The sequence below is a fragment of the Anolis sagrei genome, chromosome 2, assembly GCF_037176765.1.
Source record: "Anolis sagrei isolate rAnoSag1 chromosome 2, rAnoSag1.mat, whole genome shotgun sequence".
Classification (NCBI taxonomy): domain Eukaryota; kingdom Metazoa; phylum Chordata; class Lepidosauria; order Squamata; family Dactyloidae; genus Anolis; species Anolis sagrei.
In genome coordinates this window covers 210,278,653-210,300,435 of record NC_090022.1, presented here as the reverse complement: position 1 = coordinate 210,300,435, position 21,783 = coordinate 210,278,653, and the positions used below count along the sequence as shown (strand labels likewise).

Sequence of the window (21,783 nt, the reverse complement as noted above, 5' to 3'; positions counted from 1 at the left end):
TGCTGCATTTGTTAACCGCCGCTCTCAGCCCTAGGGCGACTCGCGGCGGTGTACAACATATAAAAAACAATTTACAATAAGCTACAACGGCAAAAACCAACATATCACTAATACACAATCATCTAGTTACACTAAAATAATCCGCTCCGTCTTATCATAGAATCATAACCAATCTCGTAGTCCATATTCCGTTCCAGTTGTCATTCCAGTTACTGTAGCACTCAGTTAAATGCCTTCTCGAATAGCCATGTCTTCAGGCTCTTACGGAAGGACATAAGGGAGGGCGCCTGTCTGATGTCATGGCCGATACCAAATGAGAGACTCCCCCGTGGGCACACAGAAGACTGGGCAACTTGGAAGGCACTAAACAGACTGTCCTCTGGGACCATTAGATGCAGAGCCAACCTTAAGAAATGGGGCACAAAAGGGAGTCCATGACATACAAGTGTGGAGAAGAGCAAACCACAGACCATCTATTACAATGCAGTCTGAGCCCTGCCACATGCACAATGGAGGACCTTCTTACATCAACACCAGAGGCACTCCAAGTGGCCAGCTACTGGTCAAAGGATATTTAGTATAATGCCAAGTTTTTAAACTTTGTTTTTTAAAAATACATTACAACTGAACCCTCAGTTCGCTTCCGATACGATAAATAAAGAACCTAGATTTGTAAGTGTTCAGCAGCCATATGGTTATCAGACAATGTATTATGGATTCTTTCACTTGGGCTTTGGCAAAGTCAAAAGAAATGAATAGTTGTCTTTCTGTGGTGAGAATTTTAGCTCTGGTGATAGCAATAGAAGACTGGATGTCACTTAACAACATGGATAATTCCAACCAGTTTGGAATGCAAGAAATCCATTTGTAATTTCCTCTTTTTGAGGCATCTGAAAGTAACCCTTAGTTGGATTACTGGCATTAGAACTGTTGTGTCTTGGAGAAGAAAGAGGGATTTGGAAGAGATGCTTACAATAAACCAACAGTGAAGAACAAAGGCCTATCTCTCACTTATTTCTATCAGAGCAAACCAATATCCTCAGGAAGACTTGGCTTAGTCTACCTAATTGGTCACCACTGAGTTGATATGTTAGGAAAGGGTAACTTTTCAGTTGTTTGTCAGTAACCCCATGTATTAGCCATGGCCCTTCTTTAATTCCCATCTTCCTCAACCTCCCGCTTACCTCTGTCGCATTCTGCCAGCCCCATGAATAGGAAGCCTTGACTTTGTTATGCTCTTAACTTAGGATGTTGGGCACATTTCTCTATAGCCCAGGGTTTTCTCATCAGCAGGCTGCCTTGCCCTGTCATTAGCCTTCCTTTCAAAATTAGCCACATTCTTGCCAGTTGACCCATGCTACCCAGTAGGTCATGGAAGAGTGTGGATGTTATTTTACCCCTGGGGTTTGTGGGCAGGTGTGAAGCCTTCCCCATTTATTACCACCCTTCAGTCACAGCTGGTTTTCAGGAGGAAAAAACTGTCTAACAAGGAGAGAGGGCAGGGATTAGCAGAGAGTATTTTGAGTGAAAGTTTAATTAACATAAAGACAAGGCACAGCGGCACAGCAATGGTGCTGCCTCCTCATAATAAAAAAATTAAAGCAATAATCACATTTCTTATGAGTGTTACTTAAAGGGGTATTTATTTTTATTGTCTTGCACATTCTTGATGGTTTATCCTGGAAACCTAATTGGAGCAGGGACTCTAAATGCACAGATGGAGGTACTTAAGGTTTGTTCATAGCAATTTTCAGACGGGCTTCACCAAGGAGTATACATATCCCCACCACAAAAAAATCAATAAAATCAATAAGAATATTCTCCCACCTTCTATTCGGGGAACACTTTTCCAAGACAGACTTCCTTAATGACCATTTACTTTAATGCAACAGTCAAAAAGTAATGACACTACTGCATTTTCATCCTCACAAGCTTTTTAAACATCACAACAGCAATGATTTTATTACTAGCGCCTCTTGAGGATAGGGGCAGTTATTCGGTTCTAGTCCATTCTTATGATAGATTTCCCCCTTTGAGAAGGAATGAGAGAGCAAGATTGCAACCAGCTTGCTACATTGACTATAGCATGACTTTCTGACTGTTGCTTAAGTTAATAACAAGTGGCTTTTAGGGCTCTTCCATATAGCCATATAATCCATAATATCATGGCAGAAAATCTCACAATATCTGCTTTGAACTGTGTCCACACTGCTATATATTCCAGTTTAAAGCAGATACTGTGGGATTTCCTGCCTTGATATTCTGGGCTATATGGCTGTGCGGAATGGCCCTAGGAAATTGTTTTGAGAGGACTACATTCCTCAATTAGTACAATCTTAACATTTGTTGCACCCGTAAAATGTGACTGAGTTTTTTTTAGATAGTCCAGGCTATCTAAAGTCTTCAGTAATTTCTGGCAGTCCTTTATTTGAAGAGTTTGAATTCAGTACACCTTCAGTGTCAATAAGCCCATTTCAGTAGCTTTTCTATCACCCACTTTCCCTCTGTTTGAGCCCCCGGTAGCGCAGTGGGTTAAACCACTGAGCTTCTGAACTTGCTGACTGAAAAAGTTGGCGGTTTGAATCCGGGGAGCGGGGTGAGTTTCTACATTTAGGCCCAGCTTCTGCCAACCTAGTAATTCAAAAGCATGCAAACATAAGTAGATCAATAGGTACCACTTCAGCAGGAAGGTAACAGCACTGCATGCAGTCATGCTGGCCACATGACCTTGGAGGTGTCTACAGACAACACCGGCTCTTCAGCTTAGAAAAAGAAATGAGAAGCACCCCCCAGAGTGGGACACAACTAGGGTATTGCCAGGGTAAACCTTTACCTTTGCCTTAGAGACCACTACTGTAAATTCTGAAAATGGCTGGAAAAGGTCATTGTATTCCTGATCTCATTCTGAGTTAACTGGACATTCTGTGGCTCTTGTGTAGATGGTATCATTCCTGGGCAGAAGATCGGATTCTGAGATGAGCTGGGACAGGCATATTAAAAGTATCACCAGCAATACCATGGAAAATCCAGAACAAATGTCAGACCCCAGTACTGAGCCCAGATAAGAACCTGCTCCACATGAGACATTTGAACAGTGACTTCCTTATGGATCCGCTGTTAGTTTCAGTGGCCTTTTTACATTAGACACTCAGGAAGTTTTAGCGGCCACAGCTCCATCCTATAGAGCCTTGGGATTTGTAGTTAAGGGAAGAGCATTTAAAACTTTCAGCCAGTGAATACAAACCCCAGGATTCCATCGGATGCAGCCAGATAAGTTCAAGAAAAAGCATAGCGTTATAACTGTGTAGCCTGAAAAGATCCTAAGCAAAGGCTGGGAAAGAATTTATGAAAAGGAACTGGATTGCGTAACTTTGGGCCAAGAAATTGTCTGGGCAGGGTAAAATGCCTAGATGTGGCCCAAGGCTTCCATGATGAATCCACTTTGGGTTTCATTTTAGACTTTATAGGAACTATCCAACATGCTGATTCTATTTTGGCAGAGGATATCTAGTTCCTTTAAAGTCTGGAATAAACCGCCCCCTTGGCATGGGTGACATATCTTCTCTATCATATATAAGAAGCCCAGTAAGTTTTCTTTAATTTGTACCCCACCTTTCTCCCAAATTGGATTGAAGGCTCTTCACACATGAGTTAAAATAAATTTGCTGTTGTTAACTATTGTCAAGTTGGCACCAACCTATGGCAACCCTATCAATGACAGACCTTGAGGTCACTATATCATCAACACCCTGCTCAGGTCTTGCAGACTCAGGGTAATGACTTCCTTAATTCCATTTAAACATCTGGAATATGATCTTCCTTTTCCCCCACTGCCTTCTATTTTACTAAGCATTAATATAATGGATTTTAAAAAGTAGTAGTAAAAGGTCAATTATGTAAGCATCAGTATTTCAAAATAATATAAAATCATTTAAGACTATGACAGTACAATTAAGAGACAAGAAGCATACCATGAAATAACTTTCCATATTGCCACTTAGTCACCAAACGCTTGCTTACATAAAAAATTATTAGCTTGTCAATGGAGGGAGGGGGCTCACCCTGGTCTTCCATGGTAAAGAGTTCCATCCCCCTTGGAGCAATTACAGAGATGGCTATCTTCAGTGTCCTTAACAGATGTGCCTATCACATTTGCTGAGTCCAAGAAAAAGCCCTCCTTGAGGATCTTTAAATTGGGAAAGGCTCATAAGTTCATTTGGATGTCAGATCATGTGAGAACAAAATGCCTATGTAGAGCTCTCCAAGGTCCTGTGACTCCAACTGAATTTGTTGGATGCTACTGCCCTCTGATAAACTGGTGTGCCCACTGGGTTTCTCTTTAGGAGCAAGACCTATGTAATTGGATCTTCATAGTATAAGCATATATGGATTCAAGTCATCCATAAACTTCTGGCAACCTAATAAATTTCATTATATTCTGCAATTAATGTTAAGAAGGTTAGAAAGCCTGAATGCTCAATGCTTATCTGTCTCCTCTATGCCATCCTTTAGCAGTTTGGTTGAAGGTTTCCAGAAATGGTGGAGGGGAATAGACCTCTTTTTGCTTAACCTGTCCAAAGCCAGAATTTAATCGTTTTTGGATTACGATATTATTTGGTTGAATGTTCCTTTTTTAAAACTGTTAAGTCCCAGAATCCCCAAATTAGCATGTGCTGGATGGGGGATTCTGGAGGTAGTGGCCTCAAAAATAACAGGGATAAAGAACACAACAAGCCCAGTATTATCTGTGTGAGTGCCTACAAGTAGCAGCTATTCAATGGACTAGTACATCATGTAAACACAGGAAAGGCAACTCGGTGAAATCATTTTAAAAAGGCTGTGTTACATTCCACAATGAAACGTGAGAATCAGTTCTCTGTGGATTACCAGGACATGTTATAAATGTTAGTGTTGATGAGCTTATTTATGCCTCATCGAATCTTCTGTCAACAGAGTTCCCTTTCAATCCTGCAATCTATCTTATTGAGGCCATGGCTTCTGGAAGGGGCCAGCATGAATCTGAAAGGTGAGCAAACAGCAGTGGCGCCTCTCATCCTTTCACCCTTAATTGCACATATTTCAAAACAGGTTAATACTTTTTAAATTATCACTGTTATGGACAAGGAGAAGAGCTCAAGCTTCCAACTCACGACTAGAGACCTAGATTTGATCTTTATACAGATGATCTAGCCTATGAAAAATCCTAAATTGTTGCTCATCTTTTTATGACACTTTTCATCCAACTCAATCAAGGCATATACAGGTTGGGTATACCTTATTTGAAACTCTTGAGACCAGAAGAATTTTAGATTGCACGTTATTGAAAGAGATATCTTGGAGATGAGATGTCCAAACACAACATTCCTTGATGTTACATGTGGTCTGTATATACATAACCTGAAAATAATTTTACACAACATTTTAGAATCAATTTTGTGAATGAAACAAAGTTTGTATACATTGAACCATCAGAAAGCAAAGATGCCACTATCTCAGCCATCCATGTGACCAATTTTGGCATGTTTTGGAGTTCTAGGTTAGAATGCTCAACCATATAATCTTGTGAAAGCAATGGTCTGCAACTCTCAGCATGGCCAATCAATGATAAGGATTCGTGGGAGTTGCAGTCCAGCAACATTTGGAGGACCACGGTTGCCTAACTCTGCCATAGGGAGATGGTATGGAGATAGTATAACTCATCTAGTCTCTATGTGTAGGTTTTCATTTCCATAAGCAACATGCAAACACACCTTTGCATCCTTTAGAACAACACAAAGTAAGCAAAAAACGTGCAAGGCCAGTGGTTCCCAATCTGTGGTCTGTGGACTACCAGTGATCCTCAAGAACGAAAATATGGTCTGCAGCCTCACCATTACTACATCGTTGCCTCAAAACCATTTGGCAACGAGAGTGACTGTTCTCGCAAAACCATCTTATAGTGCCATGGTAATGGGGATTTAGAGAGGGGAGAGGCTTACTACCCACAAAAGATTACTACTACCACATCAGCTCTAAATTATTAAATATGGTTTGATGTGGGTGAGCACTTTTCAGCTCCTTTTAGCATGTCCCTGTTTTTCTCTCCTCACATTTCCCCCCTTTATCCCCACCTTAATTCAGTTGCTACATATTCCAAAGTGTAAAAACAGTTCGTAGTCACTTAACTCAGTCAGGGTTTTATGTGGGTGAGCAGATGGTGACTACTGGATGGCATATGCTCTGTATCGGAAAATAGAGCTGATGTGGTCTATCTAATGTAATTTTCTGTATCAGCACCCCAAATAACCAAACTAAAGCTAAAGTTGACCAAAAACTGATTTGTAACCTTTATGGTTACTGGTCAAGTGGTCCCTAGTCAAGTGGTCCTTGGTCAAAGTGGTCCTGGGTCAAGTGGTCCTTGGTCAAGTGGTCCTTGGTCAAAGTGGTTCCTGGTCAAGTTGTTCCTGGTCAAAAAAAGGTTGGGAACCACTGTGCTAGGCCGAGCCATTCCTTGCTATACAGTGGTGGTTCTCAACCTGTGGGTCCCCAGGTGTTTTGGCCTACAGCTCTCAGAAATCCCAGCCAGTTTACCAGCTGTTAGGATTACTGGGAGTTGAAGGCCAAACATCTGGGGACCCAAAGGTTGGGAACCACTGCTATACAGTGATGGAGTTTTTAATCTATGCATAGATTATCCCCTTTTCAGCCTTCTTCCTACTCTACCATCTCTGTCCCAATTAGACAAGGACACTTCCAATTAATCCTCTGTCACTCCACTTTTTCAGCTCCTTTTAGCATGTCCCTGTTTTTCTCTCCTCACATTTCCCCCCTTTATCCCCACCTTAATTCAGTTGCTACATATTCCAAAGTGTAAAAACAGTTCGTAGTCATTTAACTCAGTCAGGGGTAGAGACAGAAGAAGAGAGAAAAGAATCTTCCCCTTTCCAATAGGCTCAGCCAAAAGCAAACTGTTGCAGCATCTCTTAGCTTGTGAGTATTTCCTCATTATAACTATTGCCATCTTGTCAACACTCTGAGATTACTTGACCTCTTATGTCCCAGTTTCATCTGTTAAATCTTGGAGGGTATGTCTCGCTTGTTGCTGTTATTCCCAGCTAGATTTAGATTGTGTCACAAGTGAAGAGAAAGCAGGCGTTCATTATCGAAAATCCTGAAAACTCCCTTCTAACCGTAGAATAAAATTCATAAAACCTATCACTGAGAAACAGTTTCTTCACAGTCTGGCTCCATTTGTACTTATTTTCCCAGATATCTCAGCTGTTCTTTCCTGCTTGTCAACTGCTACTGGATGTCAGTTGAGAAAAGGCCTGCTGTGTAAAACAATTTTCTTCATTGCTCAGTGTGATTTCAGGGTAAATATTTCTGGCCTCCTCTTACAGTCAGAAGTCAGGAGCAGGTCTTCAGAGTACTCAACAGTCCAGAGATGTCTGCTCATCATGAGAGGAATATAACAAGTAGCTAAATAAAATGCTAGAAAAAGAAGAGCAAAATTCATTCAAATGGACTGTGTCAGGCTGGTGGTGGTGATTCATTCTGATTCTTAATGCTATATTCAAGTGAAGAATTTGGCCTGCAAATGCACCTGACCTTGCGTTGTCAAGGGCTTTCATGGCCAGAATCATTGGGTTGCTGTGAGTTTTCCAGGCTATATGACCATATTCCAGAAGCATTCTCTCCTGATGTTTTGCCCATGTCTGTGGCAGGAAACCTCAGAGGTTATGAGGTCTGTTGGAAACTAGGCAAGTGAGGTTTACATATCTGTGGAAGGTCCAAGGTGTGAGAAAGAACTCTTGTTTGCTTGAGGCAAATGTGAATGTTGCAATTAGCCCCCTTGATTAGCATTGAATGGCCTTGCAGCTGCAAAGTCTGGCTGCTTTGCCTGGGGAGATCCTTTGTTGGGAGGTGTTAGCTGGTCCTGATTATTTCTTGTCTGGAATTCCCCTGGTTTTTTTAAAAAATGTTGCTCTTTATTTGCTGTCCTGATTTTAGATTTTTTTAATGCTGGTAGCTAGCCAGGTTTTTCATTTTCATGGTTTCCACCTTTCTGTTGAAATTGTCCACATGCTTGTGGATTTCAATGGCTTCTCTGTGTATTCTGACATGGTGTTTGTTAAAGTAGGCCACCATTTCTGAAAACACAGCCTAGTTTCCAACACACCTCACAACCTCTGAGGATTCCTGCCATAGATGTGGGTGAAATGTCAGGAGATAATACCTCTGGAACATGGCCATACAGCCCAGAACACTCACAGCAACCCAGCATCTGATCTTGATAGTCCTGTTACAGAGGGAGTTTGTAGGGATAGGGGAGAAGATTTTTTAGTTCACATGTAACACTTTAAAACTAATACAACAAACTGAAATTCTATTTGCTTTCACAATTCCCACTTCTTCAAAGATTGCAATGGAATTTTAAAAAGAAAATACATACAGTTGCATGCTTCCTTTGCTGGGGTTATGGGGAAAAAAAGGGAAAAATGCCTTTCTCAGAATTTCTAAGTCCTCCAGCACAACCCTGTGATCAATTTCCAGCAGAGGTTGACAATACAGTGATGCAGAGGACCTAAAGTTTCTTAGAGAGATCATATTAATCTAATCCACTGATAGAGAAATTTGACTGTACTCATAAAACTGAAATCAGCATTTTATTTATCATGCCAGAAGTGAATTGAAGGTACAGTTGTAATGTATTTAAAAACATGCAAAGTTAAAAACTTGGCATTGTACTAAATGCCCTTTGACCAGTAAGCTGGCCACTTGGAGTGCCTCTGGTGTCAATGCAAAATGGTCCTCCATTTTGCATGTGGCTGGGCTCAGGCTGCATTGTAATAGGTGGTTTGTGGTTTGCTCTTCTCCACACTCGCATGTCGTGGACTCCACTTTGTGGCCCCATTTCTTAAGGTTGGTGCTACATCTTGTGGTGCCAGAGTGCAGTCTGTTTAGCACCTTCCAAGTTGCCCCGTCTTCTGTGTGCCCAGGGCGGAGTTTCTCATCTGGAATCAACTATTGATTGAGGTTCGGGGTTTTTACCTGCCACTTTTGGACTCTCACTTGCTGAGGTGTTCCTGTGAGTATCTCTCTTGATCTTAGAAAGCTATTTCTTGATTTAAGACATTGGCATGTTGACTGATATCGGAACAGAAGATGGGCTGGAGATGTCACTCCCTTGGTCCTTTCATTGTTAGTTGTTACTTCCTGACAGATGTCAGGTGATGAAATACCGGCGAAACAGTATAATTTCTCCAAAGGTGTGGGGTATAGACATCCTGTGATAATGTGGCATGTCTCATTAAGAGCCACATCAACTGTTTTAACATGGTGAGATGTGTTCCATACAGGCCATGCATATTTAGCAGCAGAGTAGTAAAGCGCAAGGGCAGATGCCTTCACTGTGTCTAGTTGTGATCCCCAGGTTGTGCCAGTCAGCTTTCATATGATATTTTGTATGAAGCAGTGTTTCTTGTAGATCAGAGCACGGTCCAAGGTAACTTCCAGGTATTTGGGTGTGCTGCAATGCTCCAGTGGGATTCTTTCCCAGGTAATCCTCAGAGTTCGAGATGCTTGTCTGTTGCATTATAGGAAATATATATGGTGTGTGTATATGTGTACACAGTGTGTGTTTGCGTGTGTGATGGTATGAGGAGAAAGGTGAGCCACAATGAAATATGGTTAATAATACCACGAGGCATTATCTTTCAGCCACCAGACTGTAAATCTGCCTGTCATGTCTAAGCTTGATGTCTGAAGGAATTAAAACCATATCCACTCAACTCTTAAAGATGTTCTGAGATCACTGTGCAAGCACCCATGGCGGTCTTCTGAGAAAGTAAGAGGAACCTGTCAAGTTTCCATTGTATTCCTTCATGTTTTGCCATCAGCCATCTCTGAATGCTTGAGTGAAAAGTTACAAAGAAGTTGACAGAGGATGGAACATTCAATCTGCAGAAATGAAGCAGATGTTTACTCACTGTAAGTTTTATCTTGCCTGCTGGTCTATCAAACTGTGAGAACGTCATGGTTGTTGCATAGGGATGGAAACTTGCCAGACCTGAAATGTTATGGAACAGGAACAAGAACAAATGGCCCAAAAGTAATTATTTTGTAGCCTAACTGACCACAGGAAAAAAGAATCCTTCTTGTTCTTACTTGAATCTTGTTTCTAGATGAGGGATTTGTCATGTTGCCCATTAGAAGGAATGACAGTACGATTCCTATAGCCATAGGGAATACATTCCCAGACTTCCCAAAACCACAGAAAATAGCAAACCCTAAAACGGAGGACTTCCAGCCCAAGAATACCATAGTGTCATGCTAGGGGTCCCAGAAAATGCCTAGGGAGGGCATATTATGTTGGATGTGGATGGTGATGATAACAGCAACAGTAATATCCTGCTTTTATCTCAAATGGCTCACAACATTATAAACAGTACAATGGGAAAACAAACGAGGTTAGGAGTAGAAAATGACAATCATAGGATGTCCCTTTATTTATTTATTTACGACATTTATGTGCTGCCCTTCTTACCCTGAAGAGGACTCAGAGCAGCTTACAAGTTATATGTAAATACAATATATTATATTATTAGCATAGCACAATATTATTACCAAACGTTCCCATATTGTACCACACCACTATACTGTAATATTATTAGTAATATTACATGTAATATGAAATATAGAATTATTATATTGTATTATTATTAGTATTATATTGTATTACATAATATTCTTATATGTGCACACAATATATTATATTATTTGTACAGCACAATATTAGTATTATATATTACTATATATAGTATTATATATTACTATACTGTACTATACCATTGTAATCCACTGAATACGACATGGCACTGGCTTGATAAAAAGCTTACCAATTCCCACTCTTGGTATGATCTGTTGTGCAAATAAGGCAAATCAAGAAAACATCAGTGACACAGCTGAACTGCCTCGCAGAGATAGGGCCTTTTAGGTGCTCGTATGAATTCTTAAAATGAGTTATAAAATAAATGAATTAAATTGTTGAGATCGTCAAGATTTGTGTTTGGTGCTTAGACAGAAGACTGATGGAATTTACTTATGTACAGGGTGTCCTTAATTGCTGTACACCATTTAACAGGCAATGGTAACTATAGTGATTATTTGAATGCTAAGTTTATTTATTGAAGAATTAATAGAACAATATTAATTTAATCAGTTATAAAATCCATATTAAATTATCATTTTATGTAAGGTGTTCAAAGTGTTGTCCCTGAACAGCCGTAAACTCCTTGCATTATCAAACCTTAGAGTTGTAAACCTCATTTAAAAGTTTTTATTTTCATTTCATGACACTTGTCTACTACTGGAATCTTTAATTCTGTTAATAGTATATACTTAAGGGTGCTGTAGGTTTTTCGGGCTATATGGCTATGTTCTAGAGGCATGTTCTAGAGTATATACTTAATTTTTTTGCACTATATATATATTCCAAAAGTATATGTTGTTCAACATGTATACATCTTTTGGGGAGGGACATACTACATTTGATTTAGATCTGTAAGCCGCCCCGACTTCTGTTTGGAGAGGATATAAAGATTATCATCATCATCATCATCATCTGCAGAGGCCAATAAGATTAATGCTTAGCACTGAAAAAACAGCTTTTTTCACCCCAAGTAATGACTCTGCCAGAAGTCCGCCAAACCATAATAAAAACAAAACAATATTTTCAAAGAGGATATAAAATCAAAATATATGTTTTGTAAGCAACTGCAGAGCAAGTGCTCCATCCTTTGATCAAAGCTCCATTCATGAATGGCTAACATTTCTCCAGTCTTGCCGATTCTTTAATTGTGATGTGGCTATTGAAAGCATCATAAGTATGTCTTATAAAAGGAGTACTGAGCAATGGCTGAAGATAAAGAGTTCATCTTTCTGCTTTCAGCAAGGGATATGCACCAGAGGATTGCTGGTTAACAAGCAATGCAAAAGTAAGCCAAATTCTGAACATTCTGGGATTTTTATTTTCTTGCGGCGGCTGCTGCATGCCTTCAAGTTGTTTCTGACTTATTGCAACCTTATGCAAATCTATTCCACGGTTTTCTTGGAAAGATTTGTTAAGAGGTGTGTTTGCCTTTGAATCCTTGGAATAAATCTTGCCAAGGACTCCTTAAGATAGATTTGTAATCCATATGTGTCATTTTGAAAGCACATAAATCGGAGTTATTTTGAAGATATATAACAAAAAGCAACAACAAGAAAGGATATATGATGCAGATCACACAACTAGTAACGTTTTCAGTTCTGCCCAACACTCTTCCTCCATCCCAGAGTGTGTGAGGTGCCCAAGGTCACAATGGGTGCATTTGCGCTGTAGAATGAATGAAGTTGGCTCAGTGCTATTCAATCCTGGGAGTTGTAGTTTTACAAGCCTTCTTTGCCAAAGTGTGCTGGTATTTCATCAAACTACAGCTACCAGGATTCCATAGCACTGAGCTAAAGTGGCATCAAACTGTTTCATTCTATGGTGTAGATGCAACCTATGTCACTCCCCGCCTTAGGTAATAATAATGGCAAGTCTCTTCTGAATTGAGTTGCTGTGAATTTTCTGGGCTGTATGGCCATATTCCAGAAGCATTCTCTCCTGATGTTTCATTCACATCTAGGGTAAGCATCCTCAGAGTTTGTGAGGTCTGTTGGAAACTAGACAAGTGAAGTTTATATATCTGTGGAATAATGTCCAGGGTGGGGTGGGAGAAAGAACTCTTGTCTGCTTGAGGCAAGTGTGAATGTTTCAATTAGCCACCCTGAATAGCATTGAATGGCCTTGCAGCTTCCAAGCCTGGGTGCTTTCTGCCTGGGAGAATCTTTTGTTGAGAGGTGTTAGCTTGCCCTGATTGTTTCATGTCTATTTTTTTAGTGTTCCTTTTTGTTTACTCTTCTGTTTTATATACTGGTAGCCAGATTTTCATTTTCATGGTTTCCTCCTTTCTGATGAAATTGTCCACATGCTTGTGGATTTCAATGGCTTCTCTGTTTAGTCTGTCATGGTGGTTGTTAGAACTATGTTCAGCAAAAGACAAGAGGGATCCTCTCACCTCTGCAGGAATCTACCATATGACCTTGAACAAGTCATTCACTTTCAACCCTAGAAGAAACTGTGATAGATTTGTTTTAGGATCAACGTAAGGCAGAAAGGGCTTGAAAGAACAGAACAATAAGGCTTTTGGACAATAGATGCAAGCAGCACTTTAAGGGAATGTGACTGGAATGACGATATGGCTGATGAGAATGTTTTACTGTTTTAACAATGGCTTATGTATTGTTAATTATGCTTTTCTTAAATCTAGAAATAGTTTTCTAAGATCTATAGAGACACTCGCTGGAACACCTCAGCAAGCGAGAGTCCAGAAGTGGCAGGCTCAAACCCAGAACCTCAACCAATGGCTGATACCAAATGAGAGACTCCCCCCTGGGCACACAGAGGACTGGGCGACTTGGAAGGCGCTGAACAGACTGCGTTCTGGCACCACGGGATACAGAGCCAACCTTCAGAAATGTGGCTGCAAAGTGGAATTCTTGACATGCGAGTGTGGAAAAGAGCACACCACTGACTACCTGCTGCAATGCAACCTGAGCCCTGCTACATGCACAATGGAGGACCTTCTTGCAGCAACACCAGAGGCACTCCAAGTGGCCAGATACTGGTCAAAGGACATTTAACCAACTACCAAACTCACAAGTTTTGTATTTTGTCTGTTTGTTTGCTTTGTTCTGTTAGAAATGTAATATAATGGACTGGTTGCCCTGACAGGACAAATAAATAAATTATGCTTTTATGTCTAATTGTGGTTTTAATTTTGTAATTTGTTGTGTAATGGCTTCGGAATGGGGCCCATTGTAAGCCGTCCTGAGTCCCCCTTCGGGGGTTGAGAAAGATGGGATAGAAAATCAAGAAATAAAGAAATAAGTATGAAAGCCTTCAAATCCTGCACCTATCTCCCCGAAGGGACTTAGGAGAATTCCTGACATGAAACAATCAGGGCAAGCTAACACCTCTCAACAAAAGATTCTCCCAGGGGGCATAAAGTAGCCAGGCTTTGAAGCTGCAAGGCCATTCAATGCTATTTAGAGTGGCTAATTGCAACATTCACACTTGCCTCAAGCAGGCAAGAGTTCTTTCTCCCACAGTGGACATTATTCCACATATATATAAACTTCACTTGTCTAGTTTCCAACAGACCTCACAACCTCTGAGGATGCCTGCCCTAGATGCAGGTGAAACATCAGGAGGGAATGCTTCTGGAACATGGCCATGAAAGCCTTCGACAATACAATGGCCATATAGCCCAAAAAACCTACAACAACCCAGTTTGATATACTGCTTTTTTGAAAGAACCAATTCGGAAGTGACATTTATAACCCAGGAGAGAAGAATCGTGTTACATTGTGTCTAGCTTGGGGCTTGAGCTTGGAACTAGCAGCCATCCCAAGGGCTTGCCTTCTTTGGGGCGGGGCAGGGCAGGTCTGTGTGTGGTGCCAAGGGGCGGGACGCTCCCGCTGGGGGTAAAAGGAGCCAGCGGCCGAGGAGGAGACTTTTGTGAGCCATGGCCAACGCGGGGAAGGCGCCTCTTCTGGGATGTGGGCCTCCCTCGGCGCTGGCGATGCCGCCCTCGCTGCTCTACCTGCGCGCGGCAGTGCCCGTCTACCCTCGCGCTCCCAAGTGCGCGCGCTGCCGCAACCACGGCGCGGTCTCGGCGCTCAAGGGGCACAAGCGCTTCTGCCGCTGGCGGGACTGCGCCTGCGCCAAGTGTGCGCTCATCGCAGAGCGGCAGCGGGTCATGGCAGCCCAAGTGGCGCTCCGGAGGCAGCAGGCGCAAGAAGAGGCCCAGGAGGAGGAGGAGGAAGAGGAGGAGGAAGAGCAGCTGCCAAGAGGTGGGATCGCCGAGCTGGGCCACTTTGCCAGCTTGGGTGTTGGGCTAAGGGTGCATGTACTCCAGGCATGGGCAAACTTCGACCCTCCAGGTGTTTTGGACTTCAACTCCCATAATTCCTAACAGCCCGGAGGGCTGTTAGGAATTATGGGAGTTGAAGTCCAAAACACCTGGAGGGTCGAAGTTTGCCCATACCTCATCTGCATACTGTGGAATGAATACAGCCTGGCCCTACTTGAACTACCATGCCTCAACGCCATCACTTTATTGAAGTTGTAGTTTTACAAGGTTCGCCAGCCTTCTCCTCCCAAACCGCAACTCTCAGGATCCCATAGCATAAAGCCAGGGCAGTTAAAGCGAGCCATTGCCTGGATCTCCACTGCCCTATATCCCTGGATCTCATCTCAGATTATATGCTTTGATCTGGATTATATCAAAACGGCGGTCCATTCGGTCATGCCACATGACCTTGGAGATGTCTACGGACAACGCCGGCTCTTCAGCTTAGGAATGGAGATGAGGACCATGCCCCAGAGTCGGACATAGCTGGACTTATGGGGAACACCTTTATCTATGATCATAATAATAAATATTTCTTTATTTTATTTCTTTATGCATTTTTAAATGTGCCCCCAGTGGCGCAGCAGTTTAAACCACTGAGCTGCTGAATTTTCAGACTGAAAGGTTGGCGGTTCGAATCCGGGAAGCAGGATGAGCTCCCGCTGTTAGCCCAGCTTCTGCCAACCTAGCAGTTTGAAAACATGCAAATAGGAGTAGATCAATAGGTACCGCTCCGGCGGGAAGGTAACGGTGCCCCATGCAGTCATGCCAGCCACATGACCTTGGAGGTGTCTACGGACAATGCCGGCTCTTCGACTTAGTAATGGAGATGAGCACCAACCCCCAGAGTCAGACATGACTGGACTTAATGTCAGGGGAAAACTTTAACCTTTTAGCTATATAAAATGGCAAAGTGGAATTTTATTTTTGAATATGTCCAAGCTCTAGATGGTAGGATCCATGGATGTGGAAGGCCAACTCACATATCTAATCTTACAACATTTGCTATTGCATCCAAATATTCTACTTAGTTTCCAAGCTCAGATGGAATCTGATGTTTTCAGGATATTTAGGGCACTTGAAAATCATAAGCAGGGGAATATCCCTTATCCCGAAATCTTCCAAAATCCATCAGTGGCTGAGACAGTGACATCTTTGGGTTGCTTTGAGTTTTCTGGTTTGTAGGGCTATGTTCCAGAAGCATTATCTCCTGATGTCTATGTGGTGCAGCAGGTTAAACTACTGAGCTGCTGAATTTGTTGACTGAAAGGTCAGTGGTTCAAATCCGGGGAACAGGGTGAGCTCCAAATGTTAGGCCCAGCTTCTGCCAACCTAGCAGTTCAAAAACATGCAAATATGAGTAGATCAATAGGTACCGCTTTGGCGGGAAGGTAACAGTGTTCCATGCAGTCATGCTGGCCACATGACCTTGGAGGCGTCTATGGACAACGCTGGCTCTTTGGCTTAGAAATAGAGGTGAGCATCAGTCCCCAGAGTCGGACACAACTAGAGTTAATGACAAGGGGAAACCTTTACCTTTACCTTTGTTTATAAGATGTATATGAAACATACATTAATTTTATGTTTGGACTTGTGTCCCATCTCCAAGATTATGCATTTGCACATTGTCCACAATGTGAAGCAATCCAATATCTAAAAAAACTTGTGGTTCCAAACATTTTGGGATAAGGGAGACTCAGCCTGTAAAGTCTCTCCATAATACAGGAGGTTGCTACACCCTATCTGTAAGTTGTATATAAGCCATTGAGTCTACATGTATTAAATTCGTTCTGAGCTAAAGGGCCTTGCATTTGCAAGCTGTCTTTTCCACATACAGGTGTAGCAACGGAAGGTACAAACAAACTACAGTCAGGACTTTGTTTCATCATGAAAATGAATTGAGAGCACGGTTGTCCCTTTTCCGTACTTCTTGTTCATAGCTATGGCATATTTTCATACCAGTTTTCTAGAAGTCTAGGCCACGGTAGTACACGCTCTGGTCACATCCCGCCTCGACTACTGCAACGCTCTCTACGTGGGGCTGCCCTTGAAGACGGCCCGGAAGCTCCAGCTAGTCCAGCGCGCGGCAGCCATGTTACTAACAGGAGCGGGACGCAGGGAGCATACAACGCCCTTGCTGTACCAGCTCCACTGGCTGCCGATTTGCTACCGGGCCCAATTCAAGGTGCTGGTGTTGGCCTACAAAGCCCTAAACGGTTCCGGCCCAAAATACCTGTCTGACCGCATCTTGGCCTATGAGCCGAGGAGGCCCTTCTCTCGATCCCGGGGAGGCCCTTCTCTCGATCCCGCCTGCCTCACAGGCACGCCTGGCGGGGACTAGGGACAGGGCCTTCTCGGTGGTGGCCCCCCGGCTGTGGAACACCCTCCCTGTGGACATCAGACTGGCGCCCTCCCTCATGACATTCCGCAAGGGACTAAAGACGTGGTTGTTTGAGAAGGCGTTTGAGTAAGTGCTGCAACAATTGGCAATGACGATTGGAACGGAACATGGATAACGAGATTTGGATTGTAATTCAATGATGAGACGTTGCGAATGATTTAGTATAACTGTATTATTGATAGTGTCGTTGTTTACTGTTGATGTGATATTGCTTATGTTGTAAATTGTACCTGGTTTTATATGTTGTACACCGCCATGTGTCGCCCTAGGGCTGAGAACGGCGGTCTACAAGTGCAGTAATAAATAAATAAATAAATAAATAAATAAATCAGATCAGTGAAGGCAACAGGATAGGGCAAGTATGCAGTGTAGTCTAACAGTACTGATTTTTTTTAAAAACCAGAAAGACTGATTATAAGCTTTCCCCCTTTAGTCTTGTCTTGAAAGTTTTATAAATTTTAAGAGATGGATCATGGATAAAGTTATCCTATGTGGATGTCCCTTCCCCAATAAGCACACAGAGTTTGGAAAGGTGCATTTAAAAGTAATTGTTACTTTCACTCATTGCTCAGTTTCTCCTATTCATTATTTATTGTGCACCTTCAAGTCGTTTCTGTGTTATGGCAACTCTAAGGCAAAGCCATTGCAATGGTTTCTTGGCAAGATTTACTCAAAAGGGAATTTGCTGTTTGCCCAAGGTCACCGAATGAATTTTTATGGCTGACTAAGGATTTGAAATTTGATCTCTAGATTTATAAACTGGTGATTATACCATTATACCATGCTGACTCTAATTCTATTGTTCATAATTGTACTTTCATTTGGAGGGTCAAGACGTGGCTCTATGAACAGGCATTCGGTCAACAAGGCAACTGAACTCATGAAGATGGTATAAATGAACAAAGGAATGGTTGAAGGATTATGAGAACAAAATCTGATTTTACTGAGGCGTTGATGACCACGTTGTTCGTCTTGTATTGTCTGTTGTGTATGTTGTGTTTTAATCTGTCATTGTTATATAAATTGCACTGTAAACCGCATTGAGTCGCCGATCGAGGCTGAAAAATGCGGTATAAAAATGAAGCAAATAAATAAATAAATAAATTTGGGGGAGGTTATTTTTTTTAAAGAAACATGGCTTCCAATTGGAACTTAGAACATTTTAGGCCTTTCAATTGAAAGGGGGAAAACTGATAAGTAATTAAGAGTGATGTAGACAAATAATGGCTTTGCCATTTGTTTTATAAGGTGGGGGGGGGGGGGGGAGGGTGATGATCCAAATAACCTGGGCCCAAGCTGAATAGAACTTTATAGATCAAAACTAGCACAAGATGTGTACATTCAGTGGATATGAGGGGAGATGTTCTGGGCACATTTGTAGTACCTATATGTAGGAAATCTGTTATAAGTGGAGTAGAAATCAGTGTGGCAATGTACCTAGAATTCTTGAAGATTAACTGAATAATAATGAATCATCAGTAAGAGATTTTCAGGAGAGTCCAATTACATCCAGAGAATGTAGACAAGGCCTGTAGTTTTGATGTCATTGAAGTAGTGAATCTACTCTGGATGTTTGGACAAGCCTTTGAGAATGTTTAGTCCCGATGGTCCCCAATTCCGTCCCATGCCCTAGTTTATTAGCTAACATTTGCATGATCATATTCCCCGCTCCTGTTTACAGTTGGCTATGTTTTACGACAATTCTTATCATAGGTTATTGGGGTTTTTTTTAGCTTAAACTTTGTTTTATATGCTATTGGTTTTATTTTATATTGTATTGTGTGTTTATTTTCTGCATTGTTTTAGGCACATGTAAGCTGCTCTGAGTCCCTTCAGGGAGATGGAGGTGGAGTACATAATAATAATAATAATAATAATAATAATAATAATAATTTTATATAAATAAAAATGTAATGTTCATTTCTAGGATTAACATAACTCAAAAACCACTGGATGAATTGACACCAAATTTGGGCACAATCCACCAATGAGTGACCATCACTCATAAAAACACTGAAAAACACAGCAGAAGAGACTTTAAAAGCCAAAATTTAAAAAATACAGTACAATGCATGTGTAAAACCACATATATACACATATATACACACACAAAACACATATACAAAGACTGGGCCACAGCAATGTGTGGCAGGGGATGGCTAATAATAATAATAATAATAATAATAATAATAATAATATAGTCTGAACTTTAAAAGATGCTAAACATATTTTGGGAATAGTGTCAAACAATTTGAACAGTTCAATGTTTAAACTATGATCTAGAATGGGGATCACTTCACTACTCATATCAGAGCCACCTGTCTCTATCGAGTACAGCTTGTGTATTCTCTTTTATGCTCTAATTCTATGCATTATGTACATCTATGAATGCAGAGCTCTGAGTAATTATGACCCTAAGGTTGCCTCCTATGAACTGATATTTGACTACATGTTTCATTTTTTCCCTGCCAGAAAAGATTCAGAAGACTGACTTCTACAACAAAGAACGTGGCAGTTCTGTAGTCCATGTTCCCATATCTTCTGTGAGGTCCTCTCCTGAAACTCCTGGAGGCCACAAAGAGAAGCCACTTGGTGTACAGAGTCTAGGTAAAGTGGTTACAATGGTTCATCCCTCAAGTCCTCATGAGTCTTTAGAAGGGACAGACAGTTCAACATCTCTCTCTTCTTCAGACATGGAATCAGGGAATGAAAGTGAATGTCCCAAGGACTTGGCTGCCTTCCCTATCAGAGTTTCTGCTGCAGGTTCTCCTTCAAACACTGTTTCCAGACGGAGAGATCCACTTGATATTCTTATCAGGGTGTTTCCCAGTCATAAGCAGAGTAGGCTAGCAAAAGTTCTGCACTTCTGCAGAGGAGACATAGCCCAAGCTATAGAACAGATACTGAATATGAATGAAAAGGAGCAAGAATTTGGAGGCCGTGGATTCCTGCCTTTGCCTCAGTGTAGCGCCATCCAGCAATCCTCTGATTTTAATCTCTTAGGAATGGATGTCAAAGCTTTTGGTGGTACATCAGCATTTTCTCCTCTTCAAACCAATCCATCTCCTTTAGGGAGTGAGGTGAATTTTTATGGTGTAAATCCTAGATTGGGATTCAGACCTTTGCGACTGGCATACTCCTCTCCAGGAAGAGCTGTTCCGGCATTGATGTCTCCCTACCTAAGGACCAGCCTGTTTCCTGCTTTACCTTTTCATCCATCTGTGGACTGTTCCTTCTCGGGAGTGACCAAGGATGCATCCTATTTCCCCAATAAAGACATGGTAATCAGTAGCAGGATTTACACCAGGTTCAATGAAACAAACAAATAGCACCTGAATCAGGTCTTCGGTTTTGTAGTATGGTATATAGTATGATGCCTATATCTGTGGGTTTTAGATTCCAGGACTTTGCAGACATTAATGAACCCTATTGAATTAAAGATTTTCAGTGGAAGCATACCACAGAATAGAGGTCCTAGGAAATGTCTATAGTAGACATCTCTAGGCATCGCTAGATCCTCTAGTACAGCTGTATAGCCAGCTTCCAGCAGAAACCTACTATAGAGTCACCTGGAGAATCTAGAAAATGCCTAGAGAAGATTTATTTTGTGAAACCTGAGTTAATGGAACAATGGATAATGATCCTGCAGATATTGTACTTATTACAATGCGTAGAGATGGGCAGACATTAATGTTTGAGTCCAAATCTCAGGCCTTTTCCACACAGCGGAATAAAATCCCACATTATCTGCTTTGAACTGGAATATATGGCAGTGTGCACTCAGATAACCCAACTCAAAGCAGATATTGTGGGGTTTTCTGCCTTGATATTCTGGGTTAAATGGCTGTGTGGAAGGGCCCTTAATGGTACTATCTTGTAATAAAGAGCTATTAAGCTACTCTTAAAACTGTATATATCTTTTTTACAAATAGGATGTAATTGTATTCTCTGAGTCTCGTTCAACCGTCTTACAAGTTATTGCTTTTGTACAGATTTTTAAACTATTAATATTTTGACATAAAACAATGTGAAAACCAATAGAATTCTAGATTAGCAATATCAAACTTCATTAGAATTAAGCACTGTGTTTAGATACAAGCTTTCTTATATATTTTCATACTTTTGTGATGGGGGATAAGTGGAATTTAAGACATTGTTTGAAAAAATGGAAACAAAATTACAGAAGAAATCCAATAAATTATGACTATTGAAATCTATTTTGCCTGTTTCAAGATCTTTGGTATGTTTGTTGTGTTTGATATGGATGTGTTGAATGGATGAGGGCATAGCTTTGACTTGATGAGAAAGGATTTTAGATGTATGGTATCAGAGACAACTGAATACAGTATTCCTTCACTACTTCGCGGTTCGCTTATTGCGGACTCGCTGTTTTGCAGGAAGCAG

General features: G+C 41.3%; 1 protein-coding gene across 1 annotated transcript; it reads left to right on the top strand.

Annotated features, from left to right (window-relative positions):
• Nucleotides 1–14,591: 14,591 nt before the first annotated feature.
• DMRTA1 (DMRT like family A1) lies at nucleotides 14,592–21,596 on the top strand. Its single transcript, XM_060760836.2, has 2 exons — nucleotides 14,592–14,919; nucleotides 19,852–21,596. Exons 1-2 carry the CDS (start codon nucleotides 14,592–14,594, stop codon nucleotides 20,706–20,708), a joined length of 1,185 nt encoding a protein of 394 aa, XP_060616819.2. The 3' UTR covers nucleotides 20,709–21,596.
• The last annotated feature ends 187 nt before the right edge of the window (nucleotides 21,597–21,783 follow it).

Coding starts and splice junctions, on each gene's coding strand:
- DMRTA1 (XM_060760836.2), top strand. CDS start 14,592: ATGGCCAACGCGGGGAAGGCGCCTCTTCTGGGATGTGGGCCTCCCTCG. Junction 14,920..19,851: donor GGAAGAGCAGCTGCCAAGAG/GTGGGATCGCCG, acceptor TTTCCCTGCCAG/AAAAGATTCAGAAGACTGAC.